Source organism: Lagopus leucura, unplaced genomic scaffold, assembly GCF_019238085.1.
Source record: "Lagopus leucura isolate 7727_CA_CO unplaced genomic scaffold, USGS_WTPT01 Super-Scaffold_100001, whole genome shotgun sequence".
Taxonomy (NCBI): Eukaryota; Metazoa; Chordata; class Aves; order Galliformes; family Phasianidae; genus Lagopus; species Lagopus leucura.
In genome coordinates, this window is record NW_024962262.1 from 55,015,711 (window position 1) to 55,029,876 (window position 14,166).

General features: G+C 40.0%; 1 protein-coding gene across 1 annotated transcript in view; it reads left to right on the forward strand.

The window, feature by feature from the left end:
* The window catches only part of SHROOM2 (shroom family member 2), a 128,961-nt gene that overhangs the window by 46,697 nt on the left and 68,098 nt on the right, over window positions 1-14,166 (forward strand). Inside the window, exon 2 of the mRNA XM_042867241.1 lies at window positions 771-922. Within this exon, the coding sequence (XP_042723175.1) occupies window positions 771-922 (152 nt within the window). The remainder of the gene's footprint in view (window positions 1-770; window positions 923-14,166) is intronic.

Sequence of the window (14,166 nt, forward strand, 5' to 3'; positions counted from 1 at the left end):
TTAATGGGAGTGTTTTCTTCTTGGAATTGCCAAAAAGTGACTCTTAAATTTGTTGTGTTCATGTTTCACTGCATATTATCAATAGTTAAACAAGTAAAAATTCAGTGCATGTAATAGAAGCAAAACAATCTTCCAATGTGTATCCCTTGGTATGGCTGTGTTCTTTGGCAGTGCAACATGCTATATTAATGGCTTAGATCTCAGATCATAATCTCTTCCTCTAGCTAGAGCTCTGAATTATCTGTGTGGACTGTAAATTCTCAGATATTTTCTGAAATGTTACGTGTCTGATGAAAATAAGCTTATTTTCCAGACCAGATGGTGATGCAATATTTTGAGGTCTTACAGGATGCTGGATTTTTGAAATTGACTTTGTGTGTTAATGTTGTTGACTGTATGGTTACTAGAATTGGTGAGCTTTTCTGGAGAACTAGATTTTAAGATGCCTGCCCAGAGCAGTATTTGCAAGTATCGTTACCTGTACTGTATTGAGCAGATCTCCAGATCACATATCCTTTTGACTTCCAAATTTCCACGGAGTTTTCTAATCTTCTCAGGACGTTTCCCCCTATTTTTCTTTCCTGTTCTGATTTTCTCTGTATCATTATTCTTTCTTTATAGTGTTTGTAACTTTTTTTTAAGGTGCCTTAGCCACTTAATTACTGTTGGAATTGTTGCATCAAGCCAATATTGAAACTCCGTTATCTTATTTTAAATGTGTCACTGTGCAACCTCAGTAATTCTACGCGTTTGGTTTGATTTTTCTTCAGATTGAAGATGGGAGTAAAGCTGCTTCTGTGGACAAGTTGCTGGCTGGGGATGAAATTGTTGGCATCAATGATGTGGGTCTCTCTGGGTTCCGACAAGAAGCAATCTGTCTGGTGAAAGGCTCACACAAGACACTAAAGCTTGTTGTAAAAAGGTAAGCTTGTGATAATCAGCTGGGAAACCAAATGTATTTTAGTCTCTCATCTGCTGAACAACTAAATTTGCCAAGGCTTGTCAAGACTATAGCTCGTTTAGTTCATGTTGAGTAGCATTGCTTCCTTCTTGAACACAGGATCTTTAAAGAAGAAGACATGGGTAGAGGTGGCCTCTTGATTAAAGCAAAAACTGAGGTGTGCATTTTGTGAATACTGCTATAATGGGAGGAGTAGGTCCTCTGTTCCATTCTTCCCTCTTGGAATACAGAACTGAAGCATACTGTCCACCATGTCCTGCTTCCTCTTTGTTTGTGAGCTGACATTGGTAATGCTTTTTAGTACAGGCCAGTTTGAATCTGAGGTGTGGGTTGTGTATGAAGCTTCTGGAAGTGAGAACAAAGCGGAAGCTCCTGCTTTGTGAGAATATTTAGACTCTCCAGCATTGTGAACAGGTGCTAAAATCAGGTTAAATTGAACAATTACTAAAAAAAAAAAGAAAAAAAAAAGAAGAAAGCTGGTAAACAGAGCAAGAAATAATCTTTGTCACTAATCAGTATGAACTTTCTGATTTTATCAAAACATTGCAAGCAGTCTTTCATGTGTATTTTTGATGTCTTTGTTAGAATCAAAAAGAATTTTGTTGCAATGCTGAAAATGCTGAGAATTGCGTTTGACGTGGATGATAAAGCCAGTCTGTAAATATATTGAGCTCTCTGAAATTGTCTCAAATAAGCACCATGTTTTGTGTAAAAGCACTGATAGAGGACAGGTGTGTAAGCATGCTTTTCACCTGGGGTTTAAGGTGTTTTTGATAGATGCATTTGTGGGAGCTTGGATTTCTTTTGCAGGTAAACAGAGTCTGTCCTCAGAAATGACCTTCCAGAAGCTCTCCTGAAATGTTTGTGATCTTAGGCTAATAACATTCTTGCAACTTAGAAATCATATTGATGTTCAGCATTTTCAACTTACACTGGCTATTCCTGTAAAAAAAAAAAAAAAAAAAAAAAAAAAAAAAAGTGAAGGTTATAGCAGCTGTTTCTGTCAACAAAATGGAGAACTTCAGAGAATTGGGAAGCTTTATAGACACTGAAGAATCTGCCATGGCAGCAAGTCTTAATTAGAATACATAACTTCAGACCAAGTGAAAATATTCCCTCTTTTGTAATGCTTTCACTTGTGTGATTGTAATTTGCTAAAAATCTGAGAATTCTGGTCTGACCTTGGAAATGGCCGAAAGCTTGTTCCTGAAATAACCTAGCAGTAGACAGACCTAAGCCATTCTCATCATTCATCAGTATTTCTCCCCATGCACGTGCTTTTGGAGAACTTTCATACAGCTAATCAAGCACTCATCTGTGTCTAGGGATTTGTGGCTGCACTTCACAGGCAACAGTGTGCCATTGCTATGCATGCCTGCATGCAGTTTGGTGCAAAGCTGATGGATTTTCATCACTCCTTTCTCGTCACTCCTCTTTTTCTTTCCTCAGCCCATGTGCAGCGGGCAAGTCAACCTAGCTGCTCTGGCCAAGAGGCTGATTTAGTGGCTGTTAGGGAAAACATTTTTGTCCTAAATTAGTGAAGAATTCTATAGCTGCTTAAACAGGCAAGAGCTTTTTAGGTCATTGGCAAGCCTGCATAATATTAGATAAAATTTAATAAAAAGTACTGAATGAAATTAGCCAGAGTTTTTGTTTGGGTGTTTTCAGCTTTGCTCTTTCTGTTGGAAAGTTGCCTTAGGACATCAGTCCTTTGACGGTCAGAAACCTTTAAACACCCAGACTCATTTTATTCCTGGCCAACTTGTTCTCATGCACTGCTCTCTGTGTGCCGAAACAGCTTTTCTTTTCCTGTTGGAAGTTCAAATGATGCAGGTTTTTTTATAAAAGTCTTGTTGCAGAAGTTATGGTTTGAACAACAGTACTGTTTCGTGTTGTTTGCTCTGAATCTTAGGCTGAATTTTTATGAGTGCTTTAAACAGTCCTGTCTTTAAGCAAGCCAGTTGTGTAGTCTTTGTATGAGCACTCCTGCAGGTCTGGATTGAATTGGATCAGGGAACTGATCTGACTGCAAAATGACTTGGGGAAGCAGGTTTTCAGCTGGATAGAACCACCACTTTTGGAGGCAGTCTGCACATTAATTACTTACAGTGATCTTGAAATGGCTGGCTGCCTTAGCATTTGTAGGCTATTTCAGTTTTCTTTAGATCCACCCTTACTGTTCTGTTTGGAGAATGGGAAAAATCCCACCATTCCTTTTCATAAGTTATGCATAAGATGATGTGTTAATCTTCCTCATAGCTTCCTTTTGTTTGTCCTCTGTTCTTTGTCTAACACTGTGATGCTTTTCTGTAGTGTTAATAACGTTTTATTTCCTGTGGGTGCCAGTGTGATAATGTGAAGCACAAAGCTGATAAATGGTTTGAAACTCAACAACCCAGTCCTGGAGGTTAAAGGAATCTTAGTTTTAACCATATTTATCCTATTACTTCTTAGCAAAATTCTTCGGGAACATTGTGAAGTTCCCAATATCTGGAATATCAAGTTTTTATTCATCACTTCTGAGGTGAACATCTACGTGAAATTCCTCTGTGCAGGTCACTATTTCATGCAGTAATGTCAAATCCTGATCTTTTATTGATCTATTTCTGTACCTGAGAAGTATTCGGGCATGCTATTTCTGTTTTAGAAGTCCAATTTACACAAAGCTAACACCAAGTAAAAAAATGTTGCCTTAGTAAGTAGCACATTTCATTCACTTAATTAACTTGTGACTGTAGCAAATCTTTCTGGAGTGGTTCTTGTGGTTCAGCAGTGGTTCCTGGCTTCCACAAGATTGTTTTTATGTATTGAACTGTAGAGGAGGTGAAAGTACTTTTTTCTAAGTAAATTGCCTGTGGTATCAAATACTAAGCCTAAATTTACTGTCTACCAGTGCATATGCTTTGCTTTATTATTATTATTATTATTATTTTTTTTTTTTTTTTTTTTTTTTAACCTTTTTGAACTTTGCATACTTGTGATCTAAGCCAAATGAGGACTGTGCAACAGGCTCAGCAACAAATGCAACATTTAAGTAGCTTGCAAGTACTGATAACTGAACAAGAGCAGTATACCTTTGGTCTTGGATTAATAGAGAACTCAGGAGACTTTGTTGTTTTCTCAAGTGGATTTGTCAGAACAACACATCCTAATTGCATGCTAGTTCTTCAGTGTAATACTGAATCATTTCTTGAGTAGATTCCTTTCCTAGGAAGATACAAAGGGCATTTCTTACAGGAGATTTGAATTTCTTTTCTTTCAGAATAGATGTATATGTGTCTATATAAAAACATGTAAAATTGCCCTGGGTCTCAATACTGAGGTGGTTGTAGTTATATATCTCTTCCACTGATTAAATATAATGTCCATTGCTTTGTACATGCTAGATGTAAGCAAATGCCACAAAGCCGTGAAAGTTTGGAATTATTTTTTTCTTCTTGTGATTGAACGAGGAGCAAGGTATGCATGTCAGGTTGTGCAGCAGGATGCATTCCTGCCCCAGTCTCCAGCTCAGGGCCGTGTTTTCTAGTGTCTCCTGTTCTGCTGCCAGCAAGTTACCAAGGTTGAAGAGGTGGAGGCAGAAACCAGATGAGTGCAAAGGAAACTTGCCCTTTCAGTGGCACAGTGCATAATAAGCCTATCTCAGACACACTTCCTGTGAATATGAAGGGGTTGGTATCAGGGCTTTCCCGTAAAGGAGCTCCAAGTAACAGCAGAATAAACCTCTGTGCACTTTGTGTACTCAGCAGGACACTGTGGAGGAGCTGGCAAGGAGCCCCTCTCATGCTCCAGCGTGTTCATGGCTGGCTGTGTGGGCAGGCCTGGGGCTGGCCAGGCTGCCATCACCCTTCTCCCACTTCTCCAACTGCCTGACCCTGCACTACTGACAGTAAGGCATGGACGTGAGAATAGAATGTACATGCACCTTCATGTTTTCAACAAATTATACATTGAAAGCCTCCTGATGAGGACCATTTCACCTCCTTGTCGAACTGTTGGCACAGTTACTCAATTACATATATGCAGAAATGGTACAAATCTGTGTTCCCTTCACCTCCATCCTAGCAGTTGCACTCAGGTATTTGGGTGTTTCCCATGCCAACTGTCTCTTTGGTGGGATGTTTAGCCAAAAAGCGCTTTTATTTCTTAATTTTTTGGCTGATTAGTTTCTCAGTTGTCTTAACATGATTTGTTAGTGACATACTGGTTGACACTGTAAGTGAACATAAGCTTTAGTTCCTCGGATTGGAGGTGTTGTCCCTGGTTTAAAGAGCAAATCATTGTTTAGTGTTTTTGAATGTTTGCCTTGTACAACTGTCAGGACTCTCTCGATACATATGTTGTGACTGACATGTTTTTATGTTGTGGTGACTTGCATAATCTCATTCTTCACAAATATGAGAAAATTCACTGTCAAGCTTGAATAATAGAAAGCCAAAAATATGACAAACATCACCATATTTTACTAAGTCATCTCCATCAGGGAGATGTTTGGAGTAGTAGAAAAGACATAGAAATTTATTTTTGGGGTTAAGGGAATCCTATATAGTTCTAATACACTTGCTCAAAAAGTTACTTGTGCCAACAATACTCAGTTTTGTAATGCAGTTACCAGAATTGGGTAATACTACTTATTTTGTGGAATGGAATATGTATCCACCAGTAATAACCTGTGAGTCACAAATGTTTTTTTTCTTCCTTCAGTCCTGCAAGCACTTGTTGAAATAGTTAATTCTGAGCATGAGTAGTCCCATCGACTTTAGTGAGAGTGCTCACCATACTGAAGATGAAGTGTACAAGTGCTTACAGGATTTAACCAGAAATATATAACAGCAAATTTGTTCTTAACACTACTTTCCCCAGGTGAATTCCAGTTTAAGTGGTAGACTGCAATATGTAGCCCCTTGGGTAAGAGTGCACATTCAAAAATTTATGTGAAATTAAGACCCACAATACTTAATTTCACGTAATACTTTCACTTGGGCACACAGAATTTAACTGTGCTGGATAGCAGCAAATACTCTACATCTCTTCTGTCTCCTGACTGTAACAGTCATAACCCTGTCCATGAAAGACTAAATGAGTCGTTTTCTGTTTCAGGAATCTTTCCATTTGAAGCGAATGCTTCTATGTATGTTACATGCTTTTTGAAATATTTAATTGTTTGGGGTTGCTTTTAAGCACTTAAGAGGTTTGGTTGGTTTGTGTTGCTTTCTTGTTTTTTTTTAAATCCTAGTTAAGATCTTTGACGTGTATGCGCACGAGTTCAGTGGGGCAGTAATGCTTCTGTTCCAGTATGTTGAAGTTCTCCTTGTGCTATTTGGATTTTAGATTACATATTTCACTTCCTGAAGGTAAAGGACTGACTACATTGAAAATCTGGATGCTTACAGGTTTTCATGGCAGGTAGCCTACCATGTTAAGTGTAGAGATTTTGTGCTGTACTTGGTTGTGTAACTACACGTAACACCCTCGAATTTGCAAAGATCATAAAAGATTTCTTTAAAAGTTCTGGGTCCAACTCAACTCCTAACTCCAGAAATATGAATACTTAAAAGAAGGGCAAAAATACAGGAGTATTGCAACTTTGGCTACTGAATTACTGAACAAAGTTTCATCTTGTCTCTTAAACAAGACACCATTATTTTATGGTCATGGTTGCTGAATTTTCATACTACTGGTTTACCTGGCACAGCAAGGTCTCTTACAGAGACACAGCTACAGCACTGTACTGTTGAGCTACGTGTCCCTTATGCTTTTGCTCCATTGTAGAGTAGGGGTTTGGGGGAATTTTGGCTGAGTTGCAATTCAAATCAAGATCCATTCACTGGTCTGGCTCATGGAGTAGCCTTGCTGGCAGGCAGGGAGCCAAGCTGGGGCATGACATCTGATGGGGAAGAAAAAGAGATGGGAATGTCTTCAAAGTATGATCTGGCCTAGAGCATGTCTGAGCAAAATACCTTTCCCACATAAAACCTGAAGCATCCTAGCTTGTGGCGTTGTTCTTTGGGGAGATTCAATAATTTGCATTGTGTGGCCAGAAGGTTTCAACCAGAAATGAGACAAACTGAGGTCGCGCTGTCTCTTAAAATGCGCTGGGAGTGGAGGAACTCTCCTTCCCCACTCCCATTTTTTGGATAACCTTGGACATGGTTAGGTAAATCATAGCTGAAACTAGTGTGGGAAAGCACCACATCTACATAGAAACGCCACTATTGGGAATGTGGTTTGTAAGGAAGTTCCGTTCATGTAAGCTAGCCATAGAACTGTAAGCTCATTGTGGTAAGCAGCTCTGAGGCAACACATAGCCATGCCTTCTGGCCATGAGCAAAGCAGAGTTTCCATGGTCACATGCTCCAAGGAGCTGACAAGTTCCTTCTTGCTGAGGGCACCAGGTTGGTCTGGTACAGTTGGCTGCACATTGTTGTTTCTAACTCTGTCTTGGACAAAGGCATTGGTGGAGAGTGAAGTCCAAAGGCTGCTGTGCTGCCTGCTTCTGGCTCCTGCTCTTTCACCTTGGTCACAGTGAGAGAATCAGAAATTCCCAATGCATTTTGATTCCTTCTGCTGTTGCTGCTGCTTGCCCTGTGAGAGGCTGCATTTTTCTTCAGCATTACTGGTGCACGAAGCCTTTTTTTGTACTCACGTTAAAGGTTAATTTCTTTAGCCCCTTGCTTACATAGCATGATAATTTCCGAAATATTTGAATGTAAACCCAACTTGAAGCAGCATTTGGAGCCAATTATTCAATATGTGAAGCATTTTAGATGTTTCCAGATGATAAAGACTTACTAAAAAAATATTTTATTATGTTTTGGAGGAATTCTGGTAAATCATGGCAAAAACTGAGGTAAAAGAATGGCTTCAGGAGTTCAATACTATCTAGAAATCAAAAGGTAGCAGAATATACACAAAATAATGACAAAAAAGTATTTATGTAATATATATAATATAAATCCCATGATCAACATTTTTATCTCATCTCAGTTGTGCCTGTCTAGTTCCCCAAGACAGAGTTAGGAGAAACAGTTCCAGAATATGAAAGCTGTATCATAGTAGTCTATTGTGAATTTACCAGGCAGGAAGATCATTTCTTACCTCATACAGCTTCATACCTCATTGTCAGCAGTGTATGTCTGTCTTAGAAATGAAATTGCTGTTCCATCCTGCTCAAGCCTGTACAGTTGGGCTGAGGTACGAAAAAGACTGGAGGAAACTATGGTGGTTAAATCCCGATTTGCCCAAGTTAATGACTGAACTCCCATTATTTCTAAGGGCAGTAAGACTTGATAACGTATTTGTGTTTATTTGTTCTCACAGTTTGAAGCAGAGGATTTTACATATCACTTCAGATTCTTTTTGTGTTAAGTGCAACTTCCTAGGCTGTGAGAAAGACAAAAAGTTACTCTTCTCTGCTGCAACAAGATAATTCTCCTTCCAGCATGGCTTCTTTGCTCCATTTTCAGACGTGGTGACTAGTAGGCCAGGGTTCAGGTGGATTGGCTACCCGAGAAATGCAGAGGAGAAAGCAAAGAGCAATGCTACATGTAATCTTGCTGTGGTCAAGAGCAATGATGTTAGTCTTTGTGTGAGTTTAAGAGGTGTGAATACGTGTTATAAGGTAGGGTATGAGTCTCTGCTGAAATGTTAAGGTTTGGGATAGATATCTGTATCATAAAAATATGTCAGTAACTTTTCTGTCAAAATACTGGTTCAGTTTTCCGTTTAAAGACATCTCAGTAATAATAGACTAATTTTATTACTCCTTCACTTTCTTTGTAACCCTCTCACTTCCACCAGAAGTCCATAAGCTAAGCACAGTTTTATTTTATTTTTCTGTTCTCCAATTTTTGGTCAGTTTTTTTAGGGAAACTTTGTAAGTCATTTCCTTTCATGATAAGATAGAAGGAGCTGAAATTATGAAAGCAGGAACTCCTCTTACTTTGCGTGGAAAAAAATGCTGCCATTCCATTTGCTGCTTCCAGAAATGTAAGCTGACTATTTTTGTTTGTGAGTGTGGTTAGAATTTATCAGTGCTTTCCTTGGAAAGGCAACTAAGAAAGGAGTACGAGATATTCAGCTAGTCAGGGCATAGAGACCAAAAAAGCAAAACCGCAAACACAGTTTCGATGTTTTAGCTCATTGCTCTGAGTTTTAGTGAGATAGAAATGTTCAGTGAAAACATATGGAGATATCAGAAAATAGGTTAATTTCAGGAGTCACAGATTAAGTGAGCCATTTTAAAGGTGCGTAACATGAAAAAAACTGCTGAGTAATCTCCCTTTGAAAACAAAGAGCAATGGATGTGTCTCAAAGTCAGCATTCAAGAGCTAAGACACCTAGAATCTTGGCTTCTGAAGATTGTGCCTGTAGCAGTTAAGTGTCTGAGAACTTAAATGTTCAAATAAGATTGCCTGCCCACAACAACAGTTATTTTTATTTTCTGAGTAGGTGTAAGTCCTTATTCTCCCATCGTTTAATTCTTTGCTGTTAGCGCTCTCTTGTGGCTGTTTTCATGAAACAATTTTAAAGGCATTTTAACGATGAATGTATTTAGAAATTTCTTCCTTAGAATATGATCTCTTTTGGATAAGAGCTCCTAAATTAAATAGGATAATGTATATTTTAATGATGCAGGAAGGTCAATCTAGAGCAAAGCATCCGTAATGTGCTTCCCAAGAGATCTCAAAGGAGGAGTATGCCTACTGCCTGTTCAGGTTTTAAACTGTTTTTTGTCTTTGTATTTCTAGTGGCAAGCTATATACGTGAGGAAAGGTGGTCAAGAGGTTAGTTGGAAGTGAACTTCATGTAGATAGCCACAGTCAGGCAGCAGAGGGACTGGGACAGCCACCATCAGCAACGCACTGGAAAGCCGGCGCTGCTTGGTCTGTGCCTCTGCTCCCCGTGATAAACAGAACACCTGCCATAATTTTGTTTGCTAAAACAAGCAAAATATGCATCTGAGAAACCTTTATCAGCAAAACTTGTAAGTGTGTTCCTGGTAAAGATTTTTTAGAATGAATCACTGTTTTCTAGTTCTGGGGATGACAGTAAAGTTGGAGTTAATTCTTGGCCTGTTCTGTTTTCAAGTTAAAAGGATCTTAATTCTCAGTAAGGAGCTCAAGCTTTCTAGAAGCTCAGATCGTGGCATGCAGGAATTTTTATTAAGTTAGGAATCTTGTTTCCAGTCTTAAGAAAAAGGTAGTTTTTAATGAAAAGTGTAATCTGTTACTGTGTAGACTGAATACCATGATTACAAAGCCAGGGTCAAAATTGTATTGTCATGCCAGAATTAATACTGAGTGTGTGAAATTGGCTGTAGACTCCATTTCCTTCTACAACTGAAAAATTGATCCCAGAGTACTTACTTAGCACTCCTCTCTTGGAGAGGAGCGGGTTCACGGCTGAGAAGCCTTGAGTGACCTTGAGTGAGAGGACTTTTCACTTCAAAATACTGAAAAGTCTCAGTTCTTCAGTATGCTTAAATCTTTGTGCATGGCATTTCTCTGGAGAAAAAAAAAAAAAAAAGCCTTTGAAAGCCAAATTAAAAATCCTATTAGCTAACTATGTTTAGGGGGTGAGGTTTTCCTATAACATTAACATTGTGGGGACGCTTCCTTTTTTATCACTTTCTTTCCTTTTTTTGACATTGTAACAATGGAATTCTAATACTATTAACTCTTCGGATAGTGCATTCAATAGTACTCACAGTATGCAATTTATTATTCTGCTAGGTTGAGTGAAGATTGATCTCTTGCTGGAAATTCCAGAAGCAGTCCCTTTTTCTGCATGACTTTACTTTTTTCTTTTGCTGAGTAGTCGCCAAGTAGAGAATAGTATTTGTCACTGCGTATCCTTGTGCACATGATAATATTATTATTAATATAATAATAATATTATAATATGTAATAATAATGATGATGAAGATGTAGGTTTTATACTTCTAGAAGCAGTATTGGAAAAGTGACCCACGAAATGAAAGTCTGTTTCTGAATTCAGTGGGTATGCAAGTGTGTTAATGTTGATAAGCAAGGGATCATGCTAAATTACTGTCATTCAGGTAACTCACAAGAACAACTCATTGTAATTGCTTTAACATCTGTGAGAATGTAATGCCTTCACCTTTATATAATATGAAGTCATTTTTAGATAGAATATTGCAATCTGGCTGAGAAAGTTTTAGCCCTACACCATCTAATTTTCAGCAAGTTCGCACAGTGGAGCTACAGGACAATTTTGCATCTGTGTAATTCTGCCATATGCTGTTTTAACTAGAATTCTGACTGAAATGCAGATACTCTTTCATAAAATAACATTACTTCTTGTCCTTTTGACCACCTTCTACTCTTTCATAAATTTGGGGACTTAGAGAAAGCAGTGGTACGTCCAGCATTTCACTTGCAATTATAAGCACATTTTCCTGTGACCTGTAGAAAGCAGTTTGTTTTGCATACTTAGGAAGTGGGTCCAGCAATTGGTTAAGAATGCTGTGGTGAAGCAAGTTTCATGTGGCAATCACTGGTATGTTATTGCACAGAACCAATACAAATGCATGGTCCTACATGAACCTGTGGAAAACCTAGTCTGAGCACATTCCAGTGTGTAAGAAGGTTTCTCTTCCTCCTGGACTGGTCCTTAAGGGCACAGTAGAATTAAATGTATTTTTTAACCTTCCCCCAAATAACCTTTGTGCAGCCTCTTACTACATCCTCGGATATGGTGGTTGTCAGCAGCCATAACAAGCTTCTACATATAAATCTGGCCAGTTACAGGGGAATAGGAGTGTGAATATGGAATGAGGTTGCTGTTTTCAAAAGGCGTGAATAGATTATCCTTTGGAAGAGTTCCTCAGAATTTTTGTAGTAAGTCTCCCTTTGGAATGGGAAGACATAGCTATTACTCTTCTCCATAGGCAGAGATGATTCCCAGTGCCTTTCTGCATATTTAGGTTATTAATTTCTAGGGATATCACTGGCTGCTTCTCCCGTTGGGGCAGTGTTGCTCGCTGAGCAGACTGGCTGGCTGGTTTTAACATAAAGGAAGTTTTATAGGAAGAATATGACTTAGATGCTGCTGAAAAGCCATAGGATCTTAAAAGGTCCAGATGCTCTGGAGATTTCTTCTAGCTTTGCTGCATGAACAGATTCATAATGTCCTAGGTGAATGGTAACTTCTTTACAGTGCAGTGTCCCAGCCACGGCCATTAGCTTGTGCATTTGCTTTGAAGATTGCAAAAGCAAAGGGAGGGGGAACTGAAAGAGACAGTTTAAATGGTAAAATCTGAACACACTTTCCAAGTGCCATTTCAAGCACCACTGCAATTTCACAGTGGAAATTGCCCTGCCTTCCTGCTCCCCCAGGAGTCCCCTGGATTGATTTCCCATCCTTCCTCAGCTTTCCCAGATGAGCAGGGCAGGCAGTGCATACCAGGGCCTATCTGGTGGAATTCCCCAGTGTGACTAACCAAAACTGCTGCGGCCCCTTGGCGTGGAGCGGCAGCAAGGCTCCTTCACAAATCTAATTATAACCCCTAAGCTGATGCAGCAGCATGGATTAGTGCAGGAGGAGGAGGAGAGGAGGACAGTCTTTGTCTGGAGGGTGGCAGGGGTCCTGGCTCTGCTCTGCTTTGGCTGGGGGCTGGGGCCCAGGCGTGCACCCTCATGTGCCATGTGAGGCAGGCTCACAGGGCTGGGAGCTGTATTTGGGGCCTCAGGAGAAGCCGCTGCCTGAGTCAGGGCTGTGGGTAGGTACCAGGGGACAGAGCTCTGCAGGGCTGGCAGAAATGGAGCTCCAGAGTCCTCCAGCACTGCAGCTGGTGATCGAACCTGGGGAATGCAAGTGCTTGGGGTGCACCTCGGTTGTTTTTCTGTGTCTTGTTTGCTATGTGGAAAGAGGAGAAGCAACGCTGCATTGCCTTGATTGTGCCTGATTAAAATTCTGCAGTGGGATCGCTGAAGTGGACTGGACAGGTGCAGAAGAGGAGAGGTAACTCTGAGAGGAGCCTTTTGTTGTCTCTTTGCCCGTTTGCCTCCTGTTTCTGACAGAGCCAGTGTCTCTGTGTTCCTTGTCATTGAGCAGAACCACTCGACACGCAGTGAGGCCACACGCTGAGGCTGGTTTGTGGCTGCTACTTCAGAATCTAAGAGGTCTGCAGCCCATCTTCTTGGACTGCTCTCTTCATCCCGGTGTGCAAGTGCTGATAATCATGATAAGCAGAGTGGCAGTTAGTGTCTTGGGGAAACCTGAAGTGTTAAGGCTAGAGAGTTGTTCAGTCTGCAGCTTTCACTGATGTGGAAAGCAAATCCAATGGAAAAAATTTCCCTGGCTGTGTATTGTCAGCTATGGGCATAGCTCGAGTCGAGGTCACATAGGGATGCACAGGATTTTTACGGTACAGTGCAGGAGGAAATTAGAGTGCATGTACATGGCGTGAGATCAGAGTAGTTGTTTTTGTATTCTGCCTGCACATCTAAAGAAAGGGTTGTGAGATTTCTTTTCAGGTAGAAATACGTGTGATAGTGAGCAACACTGGAAAAAAAGAAAAATGTGAACATAATTCTGGAGTTTTGGGGAAGAGAGCTGTTAAATGATAACTTTGACAGAGGGGGGGGTTTGTTATTGCTCCCAGGACTGTCACTGCTTCCTGCTCTTAAAGAACATATGCTGTGAAGGTGGGGTGCCAGAGCAGGAGCTCAGGGTGTGTTTCTGTCTCTATCTGCTTAGTGGTGACCAGACAGTTCCATTAGAAAAATCGTTAATCTCATGGGGCTAATGGAGCTTCCTCCAGCATGAATTGCTCAGGCAGAAACTGCCCTTTGCATCTGTGGGGAGTGTCCCCAGCAGAGTTAGGGTCTACTTCTGTTGGTTCTTGTTGTTTTATATTAAGGCATGATAATGCATGGTAGAGATTGGCACGTAAAAACACATCACACGTTTCTGCTAACCCCACTGAACTTCATGTGAAGCTATAAAATATTGAACTTTCTTTAATCACTTGGAGAACGTATGTGGTATTCATTGTGTCTCCTTCTTCAGTGAATGTTGTTATATATCAAAGACATCTTTTCTGTTCTTTGAGGCTGCTTAAAGCTCAGTTGGGGAAGTTTATACTGCCCTTACACTGTTATTACAACCTAGTTTTGTTTTCCAGCAAAAGGAGGGTAAATCAAGTGTAAAAAATGCTAACAGCTGAGAAGTCACTTACA